General features: G+C 37.5%; 1 protein-coding gene and 1 non-coding gene across 4 annotated transcripts in view; both read left to right on the top strand.

Moving 5' to 3' along the window:
* The window catches only part of pabpc4 (poly(A) binding protein, cytoplasmic 4 (inducible form)), a 44,879-nt gene that overhangs the window by 1,796 nt on the left and 21,933 nt on the right, over positions 1–21,150 (top strand). The window contains exons 2-7 of one of the 3 annotated variants that reach the window (XM_041212232.1): positions 1,934–2,113; positions 7,422–7,615; positions 8,773–8,888; positions 11,083–11,222; positions 13,495–13,589; positions 18,789–18,926. In XM_041212232.1, coding sequence (XP_041068166.1) covers positions 7,442–7,615; positions 8,773–8,888; positions 11,083–11,222; positions 13,495–13,589; positions 18,789–18,926 — 663 coding nt within the window. In that variant the 5' untranslated portion in view covers positions 1,934–2,113; positions 7,422–7,441. The remainder of the gene's footprint in view (positions 1–1,933; positions 2,114–7,421; positions 7,616–8,772; positions 8,889–11,082; positions 11,223–13,494; positions 13,590–18,788; positions 18,927–21,150) is intronic. The other 2 variants (XM_041212231.1, XR_005945970.1) reach the window with 2 other exon arrangements.
* Positions 20,999–21,130, top strand: LOC121292042. The gene has a single exon (XR_005946168.1). It is a non-coding gene; the product is annotated as a small nucleolar RNA SNORA55 (small nucleolar RNA).

The raw sequence follows: 21,150 nt of genomic DNA, 5'->3' as shown, positions 1-21,150 counted from the left end.
TCTGAAACTCAGCCAGCTGAATGACAGCTGCCACCAAATTCATCTCCTCCCAGGGTTGGGGATTGATCAGAAGCCTGAAACTCAGCCAGTTGAATGACAGCTTCCACCAAACTGCTGCCACCTTCTGGGGTTGTGGGTGGGGGCAACTTGCAGAGGAACACATTATTACCAAGGTATCAATAACTAGCCTGGCAAGCTCAGGGAATGTTTCTATTCTGTCGACTTGAAAAGCACCTTTAAAATCATGGCCTGCACCAAACATTCTTATCTGGGAGATTCCCTGTCCTAATTTCTGAAATACAGCATCAATTACCTGGTGATTTAATTGCAGAGAACTGAAATAATGGGCTAGAAGGTAGAAAGGTTAAGAATTCTGAAGGGACAGAAATATCATGACTTTGGGGTTTCTGTTTGTAAACACATAGTTTCACGTGTATGAAAATCAATAATGATTTAACATTTGTCAATGTCACGGTTCTCAGTGAATTGGCACGAGTTGTTTTTAAGATGTTCTAAAGAAATTGCAGGCAGGAACATGGATACTCGGTAAGCTGCATAGTAGATGAAATGCCTTTTAGCCATGCAAAAACATACATGGCACACGTATGGGCCTTGTGGAAGGAAAGTTGTAGAGCAACCCCCCCCCCCATGGTTCAATAGACAGATGAAGCACCCGATCTGTCACTGGGCCAAACAAGCTATGAAAACTGTTTTATAGCTAATTTCAGCTCGGGTGTTGGAAGACACACTAGAATTGGCATCAGTGTCCCTGGGCTAGGGGAAGAAAGAAAACCAGCCAAAGAAAATCTGGTACCAGATTTTGGTCTTATGAACCCCTTCTGGAGAGAGCCTGTCTATGATCCAAAAGTCAGCTAGCAGTTGCTTTCGAGAAGCATATGCATTGCATATGAAGAATAGCCTTTTAATTAAGGTGCCTGAATGAACCATAACAATGTAGAGGGCAGATGGAGAGAGACAAAGGTGATTTTGTACTGTCACCATTATGGTACTTGAATTCGGTTAGAGTTTTGTGCATATTAAAACTCAAGATTAGAGTCAGTAAGAATAAGCATTGAGTATTCAAATTTCACTGAAATATATCGTGAGAATGTCTCTGAAGACTCAGTATCATTTGTATTATTTAATGTACATCAGTGACTGAAAGCTTCATAATGTTGTTGAGCAGTGCTTCTCCTCATCTCCAAGCCTAATGGGTGCTGAAGCAGATTGTAACCCAGGACTGAGATCCGAGAACCTAGCAAGCTATTGAACAGTGGATTTTCCTTGATGTAGTGTTCATTGCTATATCAGGTTATCCATTTAGCCACAAAATGATGAGGGGATATTTTGCTTTTTGGTCATGTGCACTGTTCTAGTATTTTACACTGTGATTTTGTACTTAAATTATTTTTGTTTCCTGCCTGCCGTGTTGGACTAGTTCATTCAATCTAATCTGGCATTACTTACTTTCTGCACAGGGTAAATCTACTCTCTCCCTTTCCCTGGTTGTTGGTCAAGTTTTGTGTATTTGCAACAATGATGGGGATCATCAGCAGAAGGTATTCACCTTCACTTTAGTGCAGTTTCAGCCATTTCATATGCTACTTTGAACCCTAATGTGATTGAGTTATTGGGGGAATAGGCCTCTGTCCACTAGTAATCGTTGTATGATAAAGAAACAGTATTTTAAAGTATTCTAGTGACTTTTAAATCCAGTTAACAATAGGGTAGCAGCAGATAATGTGCACCATCTTGTTCACTAGTGCAAGTTTCAGCACATGAGTATATATCTTGGCACAAGTTAGAGTGCTTAAAACAATAACTTGTGTGCTGAAATATGGATAATTATACCTTTTGATTTAATTGTTGCACTTAGATTATTAGTTTCATTTTGTTTTAATGTCTGTTAAAATTTTTAAAAAATCTTTTTCAGTTGTTGTTCTGTGATCCTCCTGACATCACAGCACCAGCTCTAACACAAAACAATGAAAGGTTCTGATGCTGAGCGAAACTGTGCAACTATCGTGGGCTTAACCACAGTTCTCAGCCAATCGGAATCCTCCTTTATCTAATTCAGAAATAAATGTTCAACTACCAGCAACCTACACGCATGGTAAGGAGCAACTCGAGCATTTACACGTTATCCATAATGAAATATGAAGCAGTATTCTAATGTGCTCAGCATACAACTTTCTAGTGTCACTAATTCTTTTCTCCCCTGTACTAGTGACTCTTCTTGTCACTTGATTTAGGCAAAGTCTTCCATTATGAAATCTGTTTTCATCCCCTTTCTGTCAAATAATGTTTTTTTTTAAAAAATGCTGCTGCCTTCACAAGATAATCATAGCAGAGTTGAGCACACCACTTACTAGTATTAGTTGTCACTAGAATTATTAGCATATTGATGGTAATATACTTTTTGGGGAAAATTCATTTTAATGTATCAATATGCTTCTTGTATGATGGTTTTAATTCAGTTCTTCAAATTAATCTATTGCAGCCACCAACTGTAACAAACCAATACCTTACGGTAGGGTCATAGTTCATGTGTTTTTTCTAGACAACTCCAATTTGCATAACAAAAATACTATACTTTCTGGGCATTTTCACAATTGACGTGCCTGTAGTATAAAAAAAAATCAAAGTCACCATTACACTGAAATATTAGTGACAACAGTTCTTACAGGTATCATATAAAGTAACTGTTGGGTTGTTGTGAGTTACAAAAGGTTAAGACTTGGTCAGAAACCTATATAAGCCATTTGAGCTTCACATTCTTTTCACAACAGATTAACTTTTGTACACAGTTGGAATTGAAGTGTATTCACTCTACCCAAAAGCTATTCTATATGTAAACTTTAAGGGCACACGACTATCAGTTTTAACTTCCTGCAGCTTCATGGAGGACATAAATTCAATCTACGTTTGTCACATAAATCACTAGATTCACGTTTTAAACAGGTTATAATTACTGTCAGAAACACCAATTTTTACAGGTCCCCACAATGACTCACTGGGCATCTGAACATTGTTCAAAATATTAATTGGCGAAAAAAAATCATCTTTTTCTGTTGGTTATGAATTTGTACCGTATATCAAAATTAAGATCTGTTGGTCTGCTTTACACTGGTTGATCTCTTTAGATCAATGGCAACATGATATATCCATAGTAAAATGAAGGTGGACCATCATCTATGATGTAGATTGGCATTGAAATGCTTGAGAGTATGTAATGCTTGAAAGTATAGTTGAATCCTAGAAAGTGGACACAAGCGTCTATGCACAAAACTGGCAAAAACAATAAGGAAGAGGAAAGATATGGTGCTGGAAATGCAGAATGTTGCAACAAACATAGAAATGTCAGAAAGATGAAGTAACTTGTTCCAAATTTGAATGTCAGAAAATGAAGCTTTAAAAAAAAGTAACACCTTTCCCTGGCACTTTTGTTAAACTGAAATTGCTTATGCAGCAGTTGAGAAGATGAATACTGTGTTCCAAAAGTTGAATGCAGTTTTAAAATAGCAATTTTATTGTAATTACTGTCATAAATATGCAATTTCTAAATGAACCCATTGTAGCTCACTGTTCAAAATTCCATTAATAGTTTGAAGAAAAATTTACTGGTCAGCTTTTTTTTTAACTAATTATGGTTATTGACCATGGAAGTTCAATTCAAAAAACTCATAGAACTTTGTTCAGAATTTAGGACTAAATATTTCCTTTTAAGGTTACTTTAATCTTAAATGTCAGATATACATTTTTTTCGGAGAATGCAATGTGATAAACTTTGGAAGTGCTTGAATTTTTGATGCAATTTGCATGCCTTGCATTAATGTCAGTTATATTTTCCTGAATTGAATAAATTGTCTAAAGGTCAGAAAAGTTTCAATGTCCCTGGTTCCAAATCAGTAACTTAAATAGTGTCTGTCCATTGAGGTTTTATTTTAGCTAAACCCCAGGAAAGGAGATTGGCTCAGACCATGTGGCGAGTGTAATGTTGATTCAGCTCTTCTGCCAGCACATGCCTTTAAAGGACCACTTGCTAAAAATAGCAAGCAATGAAGCACAAAAGAGGTTACATCGTCTATTGATGGTGCTTTTGTGAAATGGCTGTGTATTATCATTAACATGACAATGTAGCTTTCATTGGCTTTGGGAGTACATGTAAAATAAAATATTTCATAACCTTTACACATTACTTCAGAATTCACAGAAATGCTGACAAATTACAATGTAAGTGTTTTCTTTAAATACTGTAAAGTACAGGAGTGCTAATTCTTACAGACATGGAAATTTCACCCCTGAGAGAAATTTGGAAGCTGAAACTGCAGCTCTTGGAAAGAATGCATGTTTCTTAAAAGATATTTTATTTAGGGTTTAGCTTTCATGCTGATAAAATACAGCTTTATAGCACTAACTGTACTGGTGTCTTAATGCAAGAGAATAAACTTAACGTCTGCATACCTGCCAATATTTATTTGATTGGTCTCTTTAAGCAGGAGAAGTTGCTGTCAAAGTTGAGATTTAAAAAGATCAACTGGTAATTTCAGAAAGTTGGAAATGTCCTTCAGTTTTAAACTGCAGTTGTTTGTTGATATGTGTGAATTAGATTTTCTTGTACTGCCAAAATATTTGAACCACTATATTAATGGTTGTCATCAGATTACTAGGTGCCTCTTAATCCAGATACAAGTCCCACTCAATCAAATGTCCTTTTTGGAAGAAATGACTATTTAGATGAAGTAGCCATTTAATCAAGGTTGATGGTGTGTTCTATCCATATGGAAAGGGTGAAAGTGCAGTGTATTTGTTGTCTCTATACTCAGATTCCAGCTGTTATTCTATTTTATGTCTTTGCATTATGAATTTGTACCATACTAGTGGCAGTGGAAATGTTACCCTGAAGTCCAATCAGAATAATTCTTGCTGTATGAAATGACTTGGGGCATATCTCTGAACCAATGGGAACCACAATATCCGAACACTAACAGAATCCAATTATAACTGATCAAATGTAAACTGAGGTGAATTAGTCAATCCTGAGTGTGACTACATGAAAGCTGCTATTCCTGTTTTTTTTTTAAAGTGTTTTTAAACTTTTCAATGTCATTTTATTAATCTTGCTTCCCACTGACCAGGGGTGAAGGGAGAATGTATTAAATTGATCATTTTCAATCCACAATTAAGTTTGTGTTATCCTTCTAGTAAATGTATTGGATAGTGCTTAGGAAAGTTGGGATGAGGAAAAATTGTTGCCCACGAATTTCAATCAGTGAAGCTTTTCACAGACACAGAGTATTTACTAACAGAGAACTCAGCAAAATGTGAGCTTGTTCGTTCTGCTGACTTTCAGAGGCCAGAGGGAATGGTGTACAGGGAACTGGGCAGGCCTGTTGCAAATAGCTCATGGAATCAAAATGCAACATATTAACTTTAAAGTGATTGACTTGTGATTTTTGGGAAAATAAATTCTGCTGGCTGTGCTATTGAAATTTTATTTGCATAGCAATTAAATAGTAGAACTGCAAAGAATCTTATGTGGGTATGTGCCAAATATTTATTTTTAAAATTTGCTCGTGTAAAATTGACATTTCCCGCCTGGGTTATGAAACAGTATTACACTGTAAAACGTTGTCATAAGAGCTTGTAGAACCACTTTAATATATTTACTAACCAGAAATGTAGGTGCAAAATGGTAAGATGTGGGTTTATGTTTTTGCCTCTCTTTGTGAGCTCCTGATTCTAGGCATGTCTCTGTGGTTGGGTGACTCTTTAGTAAAAGGTATTTATAGAGGTGAGGGAAGAGAGTTTTGACCCCAAGTCATACATTTGTACTTCTCAACATTAGTTTTCAGAATGTTATTGGCAAAAGTTGAGACATGGCTTCAGCAGAGAAATGGAAAGAAGGTGTAAATAACTTTCAAAAGTTTCACTTTTATATGTAAAATACCCACAACTTTCTTAGTAATTCAAGTGAAAACTACAAATACTCTTTCATGAATATATAATGGTATTAATACAGCTGAAGTCTACATTCTGTGATTTGGTCAGTGTCTTTTGCAAGCCTTAATACAGTGCTTCAGTTGTTCAAGTATATGTAAAACTTCTAACTTTCCTTCCTGGCACATGAGCATTTTATATCATGGTCCAATGAAAACTGAGGTAAACACATCTTGAGAGCAGTTACTAAGATACATGCTATTTTAATTTTTGTGGGTGCTTATCTTGGTGGAATAATTAGCTTTTAAAAATGATATTTAGTTGTAGCTGCTTTAAGACCTGTAACATTTTATTGCCTTTGTAGTTGTGTTCAGCCTCAAGCAGAGAGAACCCAAAAACATTCCTACTACAGTTCAACAACTTTCAATATCCCTTCTCTTAGTTTTTTTAATGCCACGTGATTCCCTTATCTGAAAAAGTTATACTAAATGTCAGTGCTACACTATAAGAAGCCTTTTTGAATTGGACTTAAGTAGCTCTCACTTAAATTACCCATTCTTTTCTATGATGAGATGCCATATCTACTCCAGATAACTCTAGATGTCAAGATTAGGAACTCATTTGTGGGGAGTCACTGATTACAGTACTGGTAGTACATCAGTAATTTCTTTTCTCTTTATTTTTTCATGGTATGTGGATGTTGCTGGCATGGCCAGCATTTGTTGCCCATCTCTAATTGCGTTTGAACCGAGTATCTTGCTAGGCCATTGAAAAGGGCAGTTAAGAGCCAATCACATTGCTGTGGGCCTGGTGTCACGTGGACCAGACCATAGTAAGGATGGCAGATTTCCTTCCCTAATGGACATAGGTGAACCAGATAGGTTTTTACAAGAATTGATGATAGTTGTCAAAGTCACCATTATTCCAGATTAATAATTGAATTTAAATTCCACCAGCTGTTTTGGGGGAATTTGAACCCATGTCCCCAGAACATTAGCTTGGGCCTCTGGATTACGAGTCCAGTAATATTATCACTAGGCCACCATCTCCCCTCCCCTTTGAATGTGTTGACTGTAAAAATTTTCAGAATTCAAGCATGCTAACAATCCATTAATTAACAATCTTGGCATCTGTTGTGCCAGATCTGTGTAATTCTACTTAAGCATAAGAAGTGAACAAGAAAATTATTTATCATGTTTTGACCCTTGAACTGTGAGCTTCCTGATCTTGTCCAAGGTTTCTGGGAAGGAGTGATTGTTTTTCACCCCACAGTTGAAACAAATTTTGTGGCTTGTCTGTCCTGATCTGTTTGCATATATTTACTGGGCTGAATCATACAGCCATTTAGACAAAGAAGTTTGACGTAGAGGGGGCAAGACAGCATTTTATTATGCTGTGCAACCTATTTCCGTATCTTGATGATAGACCCTATTAATTTTAGCTATAGTTGGTCAACTTTTAAAGTTTACTTACTATTGTAGCTGAACGTGCCTTGGACACCATGAACTTTGATGTCATCAAGGGGAAACCAATCCGAATCATGTGGTCGCAGCGTGACCCATCACTGAGGAAGTCGGGTGTAGGTAATGTGTTCATCAAGAATCTGGACAAGTCCATTGACAACAAGGCTTTGTACGACACCTTCTCCGCATTTGGAAACATCTTGTCTTGTAAGGTGAGTTTGAAACCATGACAGAATGAAAGCAAATCTTAGACTTCTCACTACCTTTTTGCCCTCTAACATGTAATAAGCATGTAAGTTTGTATGTGTTAGAGATCTGATGACATCAGAAAATCTTCTAGGAGAATTCTATCTCAGGGTACACGACCTGCAGGAACTTTTGGAAAGCTGTTTGCCACAGTAGCTTAGTACCAGTGGCATGAATAATCCAATTAGAAATGCTCGTCCAAAGAAAAGTTAATTATTTCCATGGGCCAGATTTTATTGCAGAAATTGTGGTGTCTGAATGATGCGTGCAATTATTAATACATAAATTGACCAGCAACTTGTAGTGAAAGAGAGGTATTCTGTGAATTCCCAGAAGCTTCTGGCCATTTTGTGCCATCCTGGCATAACCTACCCAAAAACAGCACATCACCCTTAACCTCCCCGCAATTTTAATGAAGTAGCTGCATTTGTACATAATTGCCCATTAAATTGACTACAAAAAGTTAAGTAGCAATTTTATCAGCGTTAGTACCCTTTTAACAAGGTGATGACTGCTAATCAACTTTTTGCTCAGAAAGCAAACAATTTATAATGTAGGGTCTCATTCCTTGGGGTTGTGAATTGTTTCATTTAAAAATGCCAAATTTTTTCCTTGCTCGATCTTCATGATTTTTCTTTTGCTCTGCTTCTCTTTCTGTACCTGATATGACATTGTATTCATTCATTCCAGTACACCTTCCTTCCTCTGTTTATTTCTCAATCCTTTAATTTTATTGGTTAAGGAAATGCACCGTTTGTCCAGTTGTACACCAAGCTCCCAGATGTCCTGTGATCCTCACTGCATTGTTAGCAGCTTGCCATTCTAAAAACTAATGGGGCATGCCATGAGATGCCCCGCTCCAGCAAAACCTGGCCCGGTTACCTTTTCTGAGCAGTGGTATAAATTTGTTTTTAAGGCCAAAATGCATTTCTTGCTTCTTCCAGTGCATGACACTGGAGGTGAACTATCAAGTTTTTGGCCTTTGTCCAAGTCCTAATGCTGTTTGCATTTGATCTGCATTTTTACTGTATCTACGGTAGAACCATTTAGTTCTCATTAAAAGCATATGAAAGTAAAGTGCAAGTTTAGGCTGCCCAGAACCACTGGTATTTCTTTTCTTCAGGTGGTATGTGACGAGAATGGATCCAAAGGATATGCATTTGTTCACTTCGAGACTCAGGATGCTGCAGATAGAGCTATTGAGAAAATGAATGGCATGTTGCTTAATGACCGGAAAGTGTGAGTACTTCAAAGCTGTTGGTCTTTAAAATAATGGTTTTAATGTGGGTGCTGCCAGACCTTGGAAAGTGTTGTTGATACCTTGTATTAAATAGTTAATTGGTTATATTCCATACTGGGAGATGGCAAATCTGAGAAGTTGATTGTATGAATTTATTTAAAGTTTATGTGTAGCCAAGTTTGCCTGTAGGAGAAAGCTGTCAGCATGTCCACATGGTGATTTAATTGTACTATTTTAATAAAATTGTTTTAATTTGGGTCAGTTCAACTAAAGTGAACACTACTTTTTAAATAAAAGGGTATATTTTTGCGTGCCTTCCCTTTTCTCCCTATTCTTTCTTCTTCCCAACTGTTTTTTCTATTTTTCTTTATTTGCATTTGTTCTTTACATTTTTAAACATAGCTTAAAACACCATTTTTTTGTTAGGTGTTTCATTGATCTTACTGCCTATTTTTCAATTATTCAAGGCTTAGAAGTAGAAGTAAATAATACTTCATGAGATTTTTATTTAGCATTAAAGGGAGGAATGCCACTGTTAACAAATTAGCTGTAAGTCTTCTGTTGCGTGGAACAGGTAACTGGTCCATGGAACACACAAAGTTGAAGGACGTTATGGCAAAGCACCATAGTGGATTAACAATACGCAAATTCACCTTTCACTTCCAAGTACTTGTATTTACAATTTCAGTAATGGATCAGTTGTACTGCTGGCTCAGAGCAGACTTGTTATAAAGCATTTATTTTTCATTTTGGGTTGTATTGTAATTTTCTAACTGAATAAATGTTCCCTTAAATGAATAAAGACTATTAACTGCAGTTGGAACTACCTTGCATTTAGCGATTTTGGGTCTCATTGATGATGCATTTTTCTAGTTCACAATTAATTACTGATTACTCTAAAACTCCACACATAGGCTAGAATGAATGAACTATGTCCAACAAAGCTGAGATCGTTTAATAAAATTAACAAATGTGGAAGCAGTTAGTGTTCTAGTAAATGCTCTGCAGTGCAATTCCTTCCTATTGGACTCAAATCTTTCATTGGGGAGATAGTCTGAAAATTCTGTTCAGATTTTATAACTTATGTTAGAGTAAAAATAAATATTTTTGGTCATTTTTTAACTATGGAGTTAAAGTTAACAAAATAAAAAGCAAATAAAGTAGTCAAAATAGCAAGCTAATCAACTTCTTCAGAGTCAGTGTATCACACAAAAATCAACAGTGGGTTAACAAAGTACAACAATGTAACATTTTGCCACTTCGTATCTGTAGCCTAATGGGACTTTGGCCCGTGGCACATTGCTTACCTCCAACCTTTGTAGTTTCTGTGCAGCAACTCAGTCCTTAGTATGAAGAACCACCCCACCTCATTGCACAATGTGTTTGAGAGAGAGTGCGCAGGGACTAGCTGTTTGAGCTTATTGTTGCTTCATACAGTTCCAAGAATAAAAGTAAGCTTTTTAAATTAATTTCAGGCACATCATAGTTATTTTATCCATTCAAGAAGTTATAGGCCACAAAAAAGCTTAACCTGATCAACTTCCCTGTTAGGAGGTAGACCTCAGTAATAGCAAACACAGTATGTGTGTGACACAAGTGTGGCCTACTAAGGTGAAAAAAGGACTGCTTGTATGAAAATGAATTTGCTTTGGGAGCCTCCTGTAGCAAACGTAAGAGATTCTCCTTATTTTGCTCATATCTTTCACATACGATATTATTTTTTTTGAGACAGCTACAGGATGTGTGCAACCTATTCATAATTATAATCAACTCTCCGTTCTAAAACATTAATAGCAAGAAGGTGTCAATTTCCACAACTAGAATAATTTCCACAGAAGCATTCAGCTCTAGGAAAGGGTTATCCATTCAATGTGCCTCTTTTGTATAATGCTAATTTTTAATCATCTTTGACTATACAGCTTCTATTTGTATTTTCTATTTGTGTGAAAGTTCATAGTTATGCTTACTATGAAGAAGAATGAAGAAATGTTACTTAGTGGAGGAGAAGAAAGGGAATGAGATTATACTAAGTGGTTCAGCAACCAAAATGTTTCAAACTAAATCATAGTTATGTGCATTTTCAAGAGCAAATATTTGATCTCAAGGACCACAGTCAATTTTCAATCTATGCACCATGGAAGCGTTTGCTTGATTTTTGAATTTCACTAAATATTATATAATTTCTTAATTTAGATTTGTCGGTCGTTTTAAGTCTCGTAAAGAGAGAGAGGCTGAACTTGGTGCAAAGGCAAAAGAATTTACCAATGTTTACATAAAGAACTTTGGTGATGATATGGATGATGAACGACTCAAAGAAATGTTTGATAAATTTGGTGAGTGTAACTCTGCTACAGTGTACTTTGAGATGGAAGATAATATAAATTGGTAGTGCTGTGCTTCTGTTTTTCAATCCCCCTAGTGAGGTGATATTACCGGCAACACACACTTCAGCAGGACTGTGTCCAGGTGTCATGGGTATATTTCATTTATCATTCAAATTATTTTATTTCCTTTGTCTTTGAATTTTCAAGCTCTCATCACAGTACTTGAGCATTCTTCCATGGCAATTTGATGACCTGAAAATTTCCTGTTATAATTAAATCTTCTCAACTCTTACTTTGCACATTCTTGAAAATTCCTGATCAGTGCTTTGCTCTGGCATGATGTTGTTTTAGGCCAGATGCCTTCCCATAGAGATTGGATGTTTGACTCATTCCGTATCCCTCCCAGTGAACATCTCTGGCAGGGGCCTGAATTCAATCTAACTGCAGGTGGTCTTGATGCAGGGCATTAGAGGGGAGAATACAGATATTCATTCTGTATTGTGGAATGATCTCATTTTTATGGAAGTATTCTATGTTCATTTTGGTGAATTATACATAGAATCATAGGATGGTTACAGTGGTCATTTTGTGTCCGTGCCAGCTCTCGCTCAGAGCAGCTTTGCTAGTCCCACATCCTGCTTTTGTCCCATAACCCTGCAAACCTTTTCTCTCAGATTAACTTTTGGAAGCCATGATTGAAGCTGCCTTCAGACAGTGCATTCCAGATCCTAACCACTTGCTGTGTTTTTTTAAAAAAAGTTTTTCCTCAAGTTGCCTCTGGTTCTTTTGCTAATCATTTTAAATCAACGTCTTCTGGCTCTCAACCCTTTCGCCATTGGGAACAGTTTCACCCTATCTACACTGTCCGACCCCTCATGATTTTGAACACCTCTGTCAAATCTCCTTTCAACCTTCTCTAAGGACAATTGTCCTAGCTTTGCCGATCTGTCTACCTAACTGAAGTCTCTCATCCTGGTACCATTCTTGTAAACCTTTCCTGCACTCTCTCCAATGCCTAAAATATGGTGCCCAGAATAGGGCACAATACTCCAGTTGAGGCTGAACTGAAAGTTCACCATAACATCCTTGCTTTTGTACTTTATGCCCCTGTGTATAAAGCCCAGGTTCAATAGCCTTATTTACCATTTTCTCAACCAGCTTTGGCACCTTCAGTGACTTGTACTTATATACCCCAGGTCCTTCTGCTATTGCACTCCCTTTAGAATTATATCCTTCCTATTGCCTTTCCTCATTTCTCCTATGAAAATGTAACACTTCACGCTTCTCTGCATTAAATTTCAAGTGCCATGTGTCTGCCCATTCTATCAGCCTGTCTATATCCTCTTGGAGTCTGTATCTGTCCTCCTCACACTTCATGATACTTCCAGTTATATATGGTGAGGGTATTTTTTGTAAATAGGGAGAGTGATAATTGCTCAATTTTAAAAATTGAACTTTCATTTTACAACAGTTACAAGACTGTGGAATTGAAACTTGCATTGCAATATGCAGCTTGCACATTATTCTTTCTTCCTTTATTTTTCTCTAATGATTTCATCCTCACTTATGCTGTTGAAAATCTGTGCTGCATTAAGACCTGAACAGTTTCAATATTACTGAAGGCAGTGTTTATCCTTTTAAACACTGGTAGAATTTAAATGCAACCATGTTACAACTCTTCAGTTTACTTTGAGAACAGAATAAGCATGTGACTTTTATGCTTCCACAATTGCCACCATCGCAACAATTGGCACTGCAACCAATACTTGCAGTTTAAAAATAAAATGGATTCTGTCGAGAAGAAATTGATAAATGCAACATTCTGAATGAGGCATAGATAGTGTCAAACAAAAGATTATACACAAAATCTGAAGAATTTTTTTTTAAATAAAGAGAACTAAAGAAAATTCTACATCTATTTTGCATCAATTGTCTCTCATTGAAATGAATAAGACTAATTTAAATTTTGGGATACAAGCGCTCTGAAGATGCAAGCCTGTCTAACTTTTTCAGATAATGTAATTGCATTCTGCTTTTTAAGAGCCTGAGATTTTGGATTTCTTTTAGAGGAGACATAGAGTTTATATAACTCCATAGCAACAAAAAAAACACAAAAAATATTACAGATGTAAATCACCAGAGAGCAGGGGCAGTACATATCTTCTTCTTACTCCAGCTAATGCTACTTCTGTAAAGGAATGCAAATTCTATTTGCTGCTTCATTAGTTTAATATCTGCTGATATTCATCTATCCTTTTTCTGTTTCTCTTTGCCCTCTTAGGCAAAACCCTCAGTGTCAAAGTAATGACAGATCCAAACGGAAAGTGCAAAGGCTTTGGCTTTGTTAGCTATGAAAAACATGAAGATGCTTCCAAGGTGTGTATGGTGGTTCACAGGAGCTTTTAACTTTTTGGTCCAGTATGGAAATGAATCAGGACTGCTCTTTTTTTGGCACATGCTTAGTGTGCAGCTATTTAGAATGTTAGTTTTACTAAACAGAGTCAATCAGTCAGCAAAATGAATTTCCTGTACCTGAAGGATACAGAGAAACTGAATTGCTCCAAACTCCATATTTGGAAATTTTAATATGGTTCACTGAAAAAAATTGGTGTAAAATTGAGGTTTTCCAAAATCTGCATTCTTTTAACTACTTTTATTTTCCAAGTAGAATTTGAGGTTCTTTGAGAACTTCTAATTCTGATATTTTATGAATTACTTTCAGTGATATAAATGCTGAATTGAGAAATTGATTTTGGAATGCAAAGCAAACTTTTATTAATGGAGAGAAATGCCAGCAATTCTGCTTTAATGTGTGCCACATGTATTATTGGAAAAGAATAGCAAATGAGGCAGCCTGTGCTGTGAACATATTGTACCATTACATTTTACATTAACATTATGTTATGTTGAAAGCAAAGGCAAACAATGCAGTACAAGCAAGATTGCTTCTGTAATCTTACCTAGTTCGGATGATGTCAGACTTAATTAGACATCAAGTCATATGCAAAATGATCTCAAAACACCAGGATCAGTCAAATAATGCTTTGCTACAGAAGTAAAAGTCACTACATAAACCGTTTGGTTTGTTTTTACGATTTCACCGGAAGTCATTTTCTTCTCTTACCCTCAGTTCAATGTTTGTCTTCCTAATAACTATAATTCTTCAGTGTAGAGGCTTCTAGTTGTCGAATACTGCTTTAACTCAGTGTCCCACTTTACAGTTTTGGTGCATGGTTTGTGACTAGGCCACAATCTACGGCTAATAAACAAATTATTCTGGATTTTTGAATGTATCCTGGAAGGACGATCTTAAGTTTAACGTGTTTTTTTCAGTTCAGTGTTTTTGAGGGCATCTTTAAAAGCAAATGCTAACAATGTTATCACTCACAGTGAATTAGAATTAGGTCTTTTAGGTTGAGGACATGTTACCACTATAGTTTGACTCAAATCAGAGTATCTGGCTAAAGCTAAAAAAAAATCATCTTTTTTTTATTCTTTCAGGGGATTTGGGCATTGCTGGCAAGGCCAGCATTTGTTGCCCAGCCCTACTTGCACTTCAATTGAATGGCTTGCTAGGCCAGTTTGAGAGAACAATTAAGAGTCAACTACATTGCTGTGGTCTGGAGTCACATACCCAGGATGGCCAAAGTTCCTTCCCTAAAGGAAGGACATAGTGAACCAGATAGATTTTTGCAACAATTAATGATAGTTTCATGGTCACCATTACCGAGACTATGTTTATATTCAAGATTTTGTTAACCGAATTTAGATCCCCCCAGCTGCCGTGGTGGGATTTGAACCCATGACCCCAGAGCATTGCCTGGATCTCTGGATTACTAGTTCAATGACAGTACTACTGTGCCATCATCTCCCCATTGTTGGGAGTGTAAATTTCAGCTTTTGCATAAAACATGAATATTTCATTCATTTTGATACACACAGCAATTATTTTATTAGAAACTAAGAGCAGGAGTAGGCCATTCGGCCCTTCGAGCCTGCTCCGCCATTCATTATGATCATGGCTGATCATCCAACTCAATAGCCTGCTCCCGCTTTCTCCCCATACCCATTGATCCCTTTCGCCCCAAGAGCTATATCTAACTCCTTCTTGAAAACATACAATGTTTTGGTCTCAACTACTTTCTGTGGTAACGAATTCCACAGGCTCACCACTCTGGGTGAAGACATTTCTCCTCATCTCAGTCCTAAATGGTCTACCCCATATCCTCACTCTGTGACCCCTGGTTCTGGACTCCCCCACCATCGGGAACATCCTTCCTGCATCTACCCTGTCTAGTCCTGTTAGAATTTTATAGGTTTCTATGAAATCCCCCCCTCATTCTTCTGAACTCTAGCGAATATAATCCTAATCGACTCAATCTCTCCTCATATGTCAGTCCCGCCATCCCAGGAATCAGATGGGTAAACCTTGCACTCCCTCTATAGCAAGTACATTCTTCCTCAGATAAGGAGACCAAAACTGCACACAATATTCCGGGTGTGGTCTCACCAATACCCTGTACAATTGCAGCATGACATCCCTGTTCCTGTACTCGAATCCTCTGGTTATGATGGCCAACATACCATTTGCCTTCTTAATTGCCTGCTGCACCTGCATGCTTACCTTCAGGGACTGGTGAACAAGGACTGGTGTACAGGTCTCGTTGCACATTCCCCTCTCTCAATTTATAGCCATTCAGATAATAACCTGCCTTCCTGTTTTTGCTACCGAAATGGATAACCTCATATTTATCCACTTTATACTGCATCTGCCATGCATTTGCCCACTCACTCAGCTTGTCCAAATCACACTGAAGCATCTCTGCATCCTCCTCATAGCTCACCCTCCCACACAGCTTTGTGTCATCTGCAAATTTGGAGATATTACATTTAATTCCTTCATCTAAATCATTAATATGTATTGTGAATAACTGGGGTCCCAGCACAGATCCCTGCGGTACCCCACTAGTCACTGCCTGCCATTCGGAAAAAGACCTGTTTATTCCTACACTTTGTTTTCTATCTATCTCAATACGCTATCCCCAATCCCAAGCATTTTAATTTTATATGCCAATCTCTTCTGTGAGACTTTGTTGAAAGCCTTCTGAAAGTCCAAATAAACCATATCCACTGGCTCCCCCTCATCAACTCTACTAGTTACATCCTTGAAAAATTCCGGTAGTTCTGTCAAGTATGATTTCCCTTTCATAAATTCATGCTGACTCTTTGACTCTTCCACTGTTTTCCATGTGCTCAGCTATTAAATCTTTTATATAATGGACTCTAGAATTTTCCCCACTACCGACGTTAGGCTAACTGGTCTATAATTCCCTGTTTTCTCTCTGCGTCCCTTTTTAAATAGTGGGGTTACATTGGCTACCCTCCAATCTGTAGGAACTGTTCTAAAGTCTATAGAATCTCGAAAGATGACCACCAATGCATCCACTATTCCTAGGCCAATTCCTTAAGTACTCTGGGATGTAAATTATCAGGCCCCGGGGATTTATCGGCCTTCAATCCCATCGATTTCCCCAACACCATTTCCCTACTAATACTGATTTCTTTCAGTTCGTCCCTCTCACTAAACCCTGTGTTCCCCAACATTTCTGGCATTATAAAAGCTAACTTTTAAGTTTGTGATAAATTTAAAAATATCCATTCAGTAGCTGAGCCATACAGATTATGATGCCTTGGGTCAAATGTTTGCACTTTGCTGAGTCAGCTAATTTCAGATAAGGCAGCAGTGGGATGCAATGATGGCTTTAGTGCTCTTCTATTTGGAGGAGAAAATTGGCCAGGATTTCTACTGCTAGTTGTTATCCAGGAAACCTTTCTGGAAGTTAATGTGTGCAAGTGGGGACAGAATTGTGTACAGCCTGCAACACAGCCCGTAATTAAATAGCCTTTAAATGTGAATTTAAAAAAAAAAGATAGACCTCAGGATGTCCCGAAACATTTTACACCTAATGAAGTACTTTTAAAGTGTAATAATAGGAACATGTGAATTCCTGGACTAAAAAGGACTAGATTACTCTAGTTTGCCTTTTCCAATGCTGGTGGTTACATAATACAATGCTAATGGAAATTTGACTAATCAAAGCAATCAATATTTATCAGTTAGTTTACAACAAAATCAGATATGATACAATGAAGACCACCAATGATGGATAGCTTTGGGAACCATATGTCCAAAGTCACCTGTTCCTTCCTAGCATGCTACATTTACCACAACATGTCTCAAATTACTCATTCATTGTATTCCATAAGTTATTTTCTGAAATAAATTATCTAATTTGCATTTGAATAAATCAATACTAACTGCTTCCACCATCTCCCTCAGTAGCTGTTCCATTGAGCGCTTGCTTATTGAAATATTATTTTGATAGGTAGTTTTGAATTCCACTTCCCTCCCCTGCTTCAAGAGCAGGCTGTACCCTCTATTTTTATTGCCCTGGACGAGGTGAAATTGCATGTCATAGTCTACATTATCTCATCCCTTTTTAGTATCCTAACAACCGCAATTATTTCACCGCAACCTTCTCTTAAAGTGAGAAATGCCTAATTTAAATAATCATTGCTGTGACGTAGGTAACACAGCAGCCATTTTGCACACAGCAAGGTTTCGCAAACAGCAATTAAATTTGTGAACAGGTCATCTGTTTTAAGTGTTGGTTGGGATTTTTTTTTTATTGGGATGTGGGCTTCGCTGGTTAGGCCAACATTTTTATTGGCCATCCTAGTTGCCCTTGAGAAGGCAGTGGTGAGCTGCCTTCTTGAACTGCTGCGGTCTATGTGGTATAGGTATATCCACAGTGCTGTTAGGAAGGGAGTTCCAGGATTTTGACCCAGTTAAATGTAGAACACTGGGATATGTCCTTGCTTCTTGTTCAAATAGCACTGTGGATCCTTTAGACCCATGTGAGAGGGCAAATGGGCCTTTGGTTTAATAACTAATCTTAAAGTTAGCACCTCTGACAGTGCAGTGATCCCTCAGTACACTACTGATGCGCCAGCCTAGATTAAGTGCTCATATTTCTGGAGTGGGTGTGAGCCTTTGACCTTCTGATGTGGGAGTATGACTACGAAACCAAGGCCGAATAATATCTCTTTTAAAGTAGTAGAGGCTGCTAGTATCCAGGGTAAAAAGTCAATACCTTTAGGAGAACAGGGAAGAAAATTGGTAAGGAGGAGGAGAGTTATTCCCCCACCCTGGTTCTCTCTGTTCATGTGGAAATATATATATTTTTAAAAAGCTACATCATTATTTGTGCTCCGCAATTACTTTTGGAAAGCGTTTTAAATTTAGTTTGTTTAATTTCCTTCAAGCAGTTACTATAACTCCTTACAATGAACAACTAGCTTAATTCCTTAGAATGAAAGTATTTTAATGCACATTGCAATAGTTCAATAATTGAAACTTGCACTGCCACCATAGGGTTGGCTTTAATGTAGCATCGTGTAGTGTTGAGTAACTGTGGCTTATGTATACTGTAGTAAATGTGAAGTTTGATAAATCTTGTTGTTCTTGTATATATCATAGACGCATTGATGCTATTTTCTTGTTTGTACATGCAGGCTGTGGAAGAAATGAATGGAAAAGAACTGAATGGGAAGATGCTGTTTGTTGGTCGTGCCCAGAAAAAAGTAGAACGACAGGCTGAACTGAAACGAAAGTTTGAACAGTTAAAACAGGAGCGGATCAGCAGATACCAGGTGTGTAATGAAGCTGAAATAAAAACAAAAGTGCTGGGACTACGCAGCAGGTCTGGCAGATCTGTGGAGAGAGAGAGAGAGAGTCAGAGTTTAACATTTCAGCTTAATGATCTTTCATCAGAATTAAGCTGCTTTGGGATGTCTTCATAATGCATAACCACATTTGTAAAATACTCCTACCACTACTAATTGGCTTTTTTTCTATTAAAATAAAAAACTAGTAGTAAAGCAGACACTAGTTTAAAATTGCCCTGTTATAGGCAAGTGCATAAGTCATATAATGTAATTTTATTTCACTTACTGTTGTTCTTAAACTGCTCTTTCTGATAATTGAATGAAAATTACTTGCAATTTATTAAAGAGTAAGGATCCATATTTTTGGGAATAGAGTAGCAAGCAAACTGGAAATCTCTCAATTAGTTTGCTGCAGGGCACACATTATATCCAGAAGATATGTTTCATTTTGGCTGTTGTAAAACACAAATTTGGAACAGTTACTCTTTTGAGGGAACTTTAAATTGCTGCTGTTACAATCTGTATGACAATATGCCCTCAGCACACACAAAATTCTCAGTGTTTTTTCATAAGCAGCCATGTGCCCAGTTATTAAAGAGGGCATCACAGTTGTCTAAACGTTTGCACCAGTCTTGTTATTGTTTTATGCTTTGATTGTGGTCCAATCAAGAAAAACCTCAATGTCTCTTTTAAAACTTACTTGCGAGGTTATATTCAACCCACGTAAAACAGTTTGCCCATTATATTCCAGCTAGACCCGTTGGTAAAGTTGAATGGTTGATACTAAAATTGAACAAAAGAGATTTTAATATTTCTGAAATAGAGCGCATCAGAGACATCCTGTGGAATAATGGCTACCCTGATCAGATCAGATCGCACTGTATATCGCACAAATTCATGAAGAGGCCAAGGCCTTTCCTTTCAACTCTGAAAAGTGCCCAGTCTACCTCAGATTACCCTGGAAGGCTAATGTATCTCAAAAATTTGAGCAACAGCAAGCTAACTGTTTCAGGCTGCTACTATGCAGTAGCAACATGAGTGGTATTTGCCACCAACAGGATGCTGCTGTCAAGCCAAAAAAAAAGTTCTGCCTATCACACAAATGAGGAATGTGTATGAATTTTAGTGCCAGTATGATGTTAGGTATGTAGGCCATACATCCCAAAGACTGGCGGATCATATCAAACAGGCAAGGTACAGACTGTATCCAACCAGCACGTGCTTACAAAGCTCAAAACACACAAGTATCCAACATCAGATGTGATTTGGCAACCAATTTAAGATCGTCAGTTGAGCTCGCAGTGTAGTGCATTTGTGTGTACTGGAAGCTAGGTATATTAATACACGGCCCTGTTCATTGCAGACAGAAAGAACATGTGCACATATTGCGACTGTTTCAGGTAAACAAAATGAGTGACAGCCATTCGCTGATTCATTCCCCAGGGCAATGTCTTGACAAGTCAGAGTCAAGCTGCCTGGTTTAAATTTCAAACAATGCTTGTTAGTTAACTATCAGTCACAATCAACTGGTGCATTCTCCATGGCAACGCCTCTACCACTCAGAGTCCACTTCCAAACCAATCAGCACTCTCTCCTTATACAGTAGAAATATGTTGTTTCCCCTGACATTGGGATTTTCTTGCAAATTGTCCTGATGACAAGATGAAAAGCCTGAACAAAAAAGCCTCTTTTTTCAGCAATACCCAGGTTCTGTACTACCAAACAGTTAAATTGTAATATGTTGCTATGCTTCTTGCCCTCCTCCTCTTCCTGCCTGACTCCCCTTTCCCCCAACATATAGACAGACATTCATATGTTTGTATGAAATGTGCAGAGGAAGAAATTCCTGCACAAATAGAGATATATTAATCAGCTGACAATTATATGCATTAATATATGGTGCAAGAAGAAGCAATTTACCTGACACCATGGTAATCAACTACAGCTAAAGAAAACTCCTCTAACTGTAGTACTGTCATAGAAATAGGAAAAGTTTGTGCTCGCAACAAACATACTGTAACATGTCTTTATCCATATGTAGTTCTTCATGTAATGGAGCACCAAGTTCCTATATCCAGCTTTGATTGTCAGTGCAGAATCTGGAGGAGCTGTTGTGCCAAAGCAATGCTGAGTAAATCCAGATGGGCCTCTTCTAAATTGAGGCTTGTCTCTACAACTTTGCAACAGACATCAAGTTATTGTAATAGGT

The sequence above is a fragment of the Carcharodon carcharias genome, chromosome 19 (assembly GCF_017639515.1).
Source record: "Carcharodon carcharias isolate sCarCar2 chromosome 19, sCarCar2.pri, whole genome shotgun sequence".
Taxonomy (NCBI): Eukaryota; Metazoa; Chordata; class Chondrichthyes; order Lamniformes; family Lamnidae; genus Carcharodon; species Carcharodon carcharias.
Note: the sequence above shows the minus strand (reverse complement) of the source record. Positions and strands in the feature narration are given on the sequence as shown.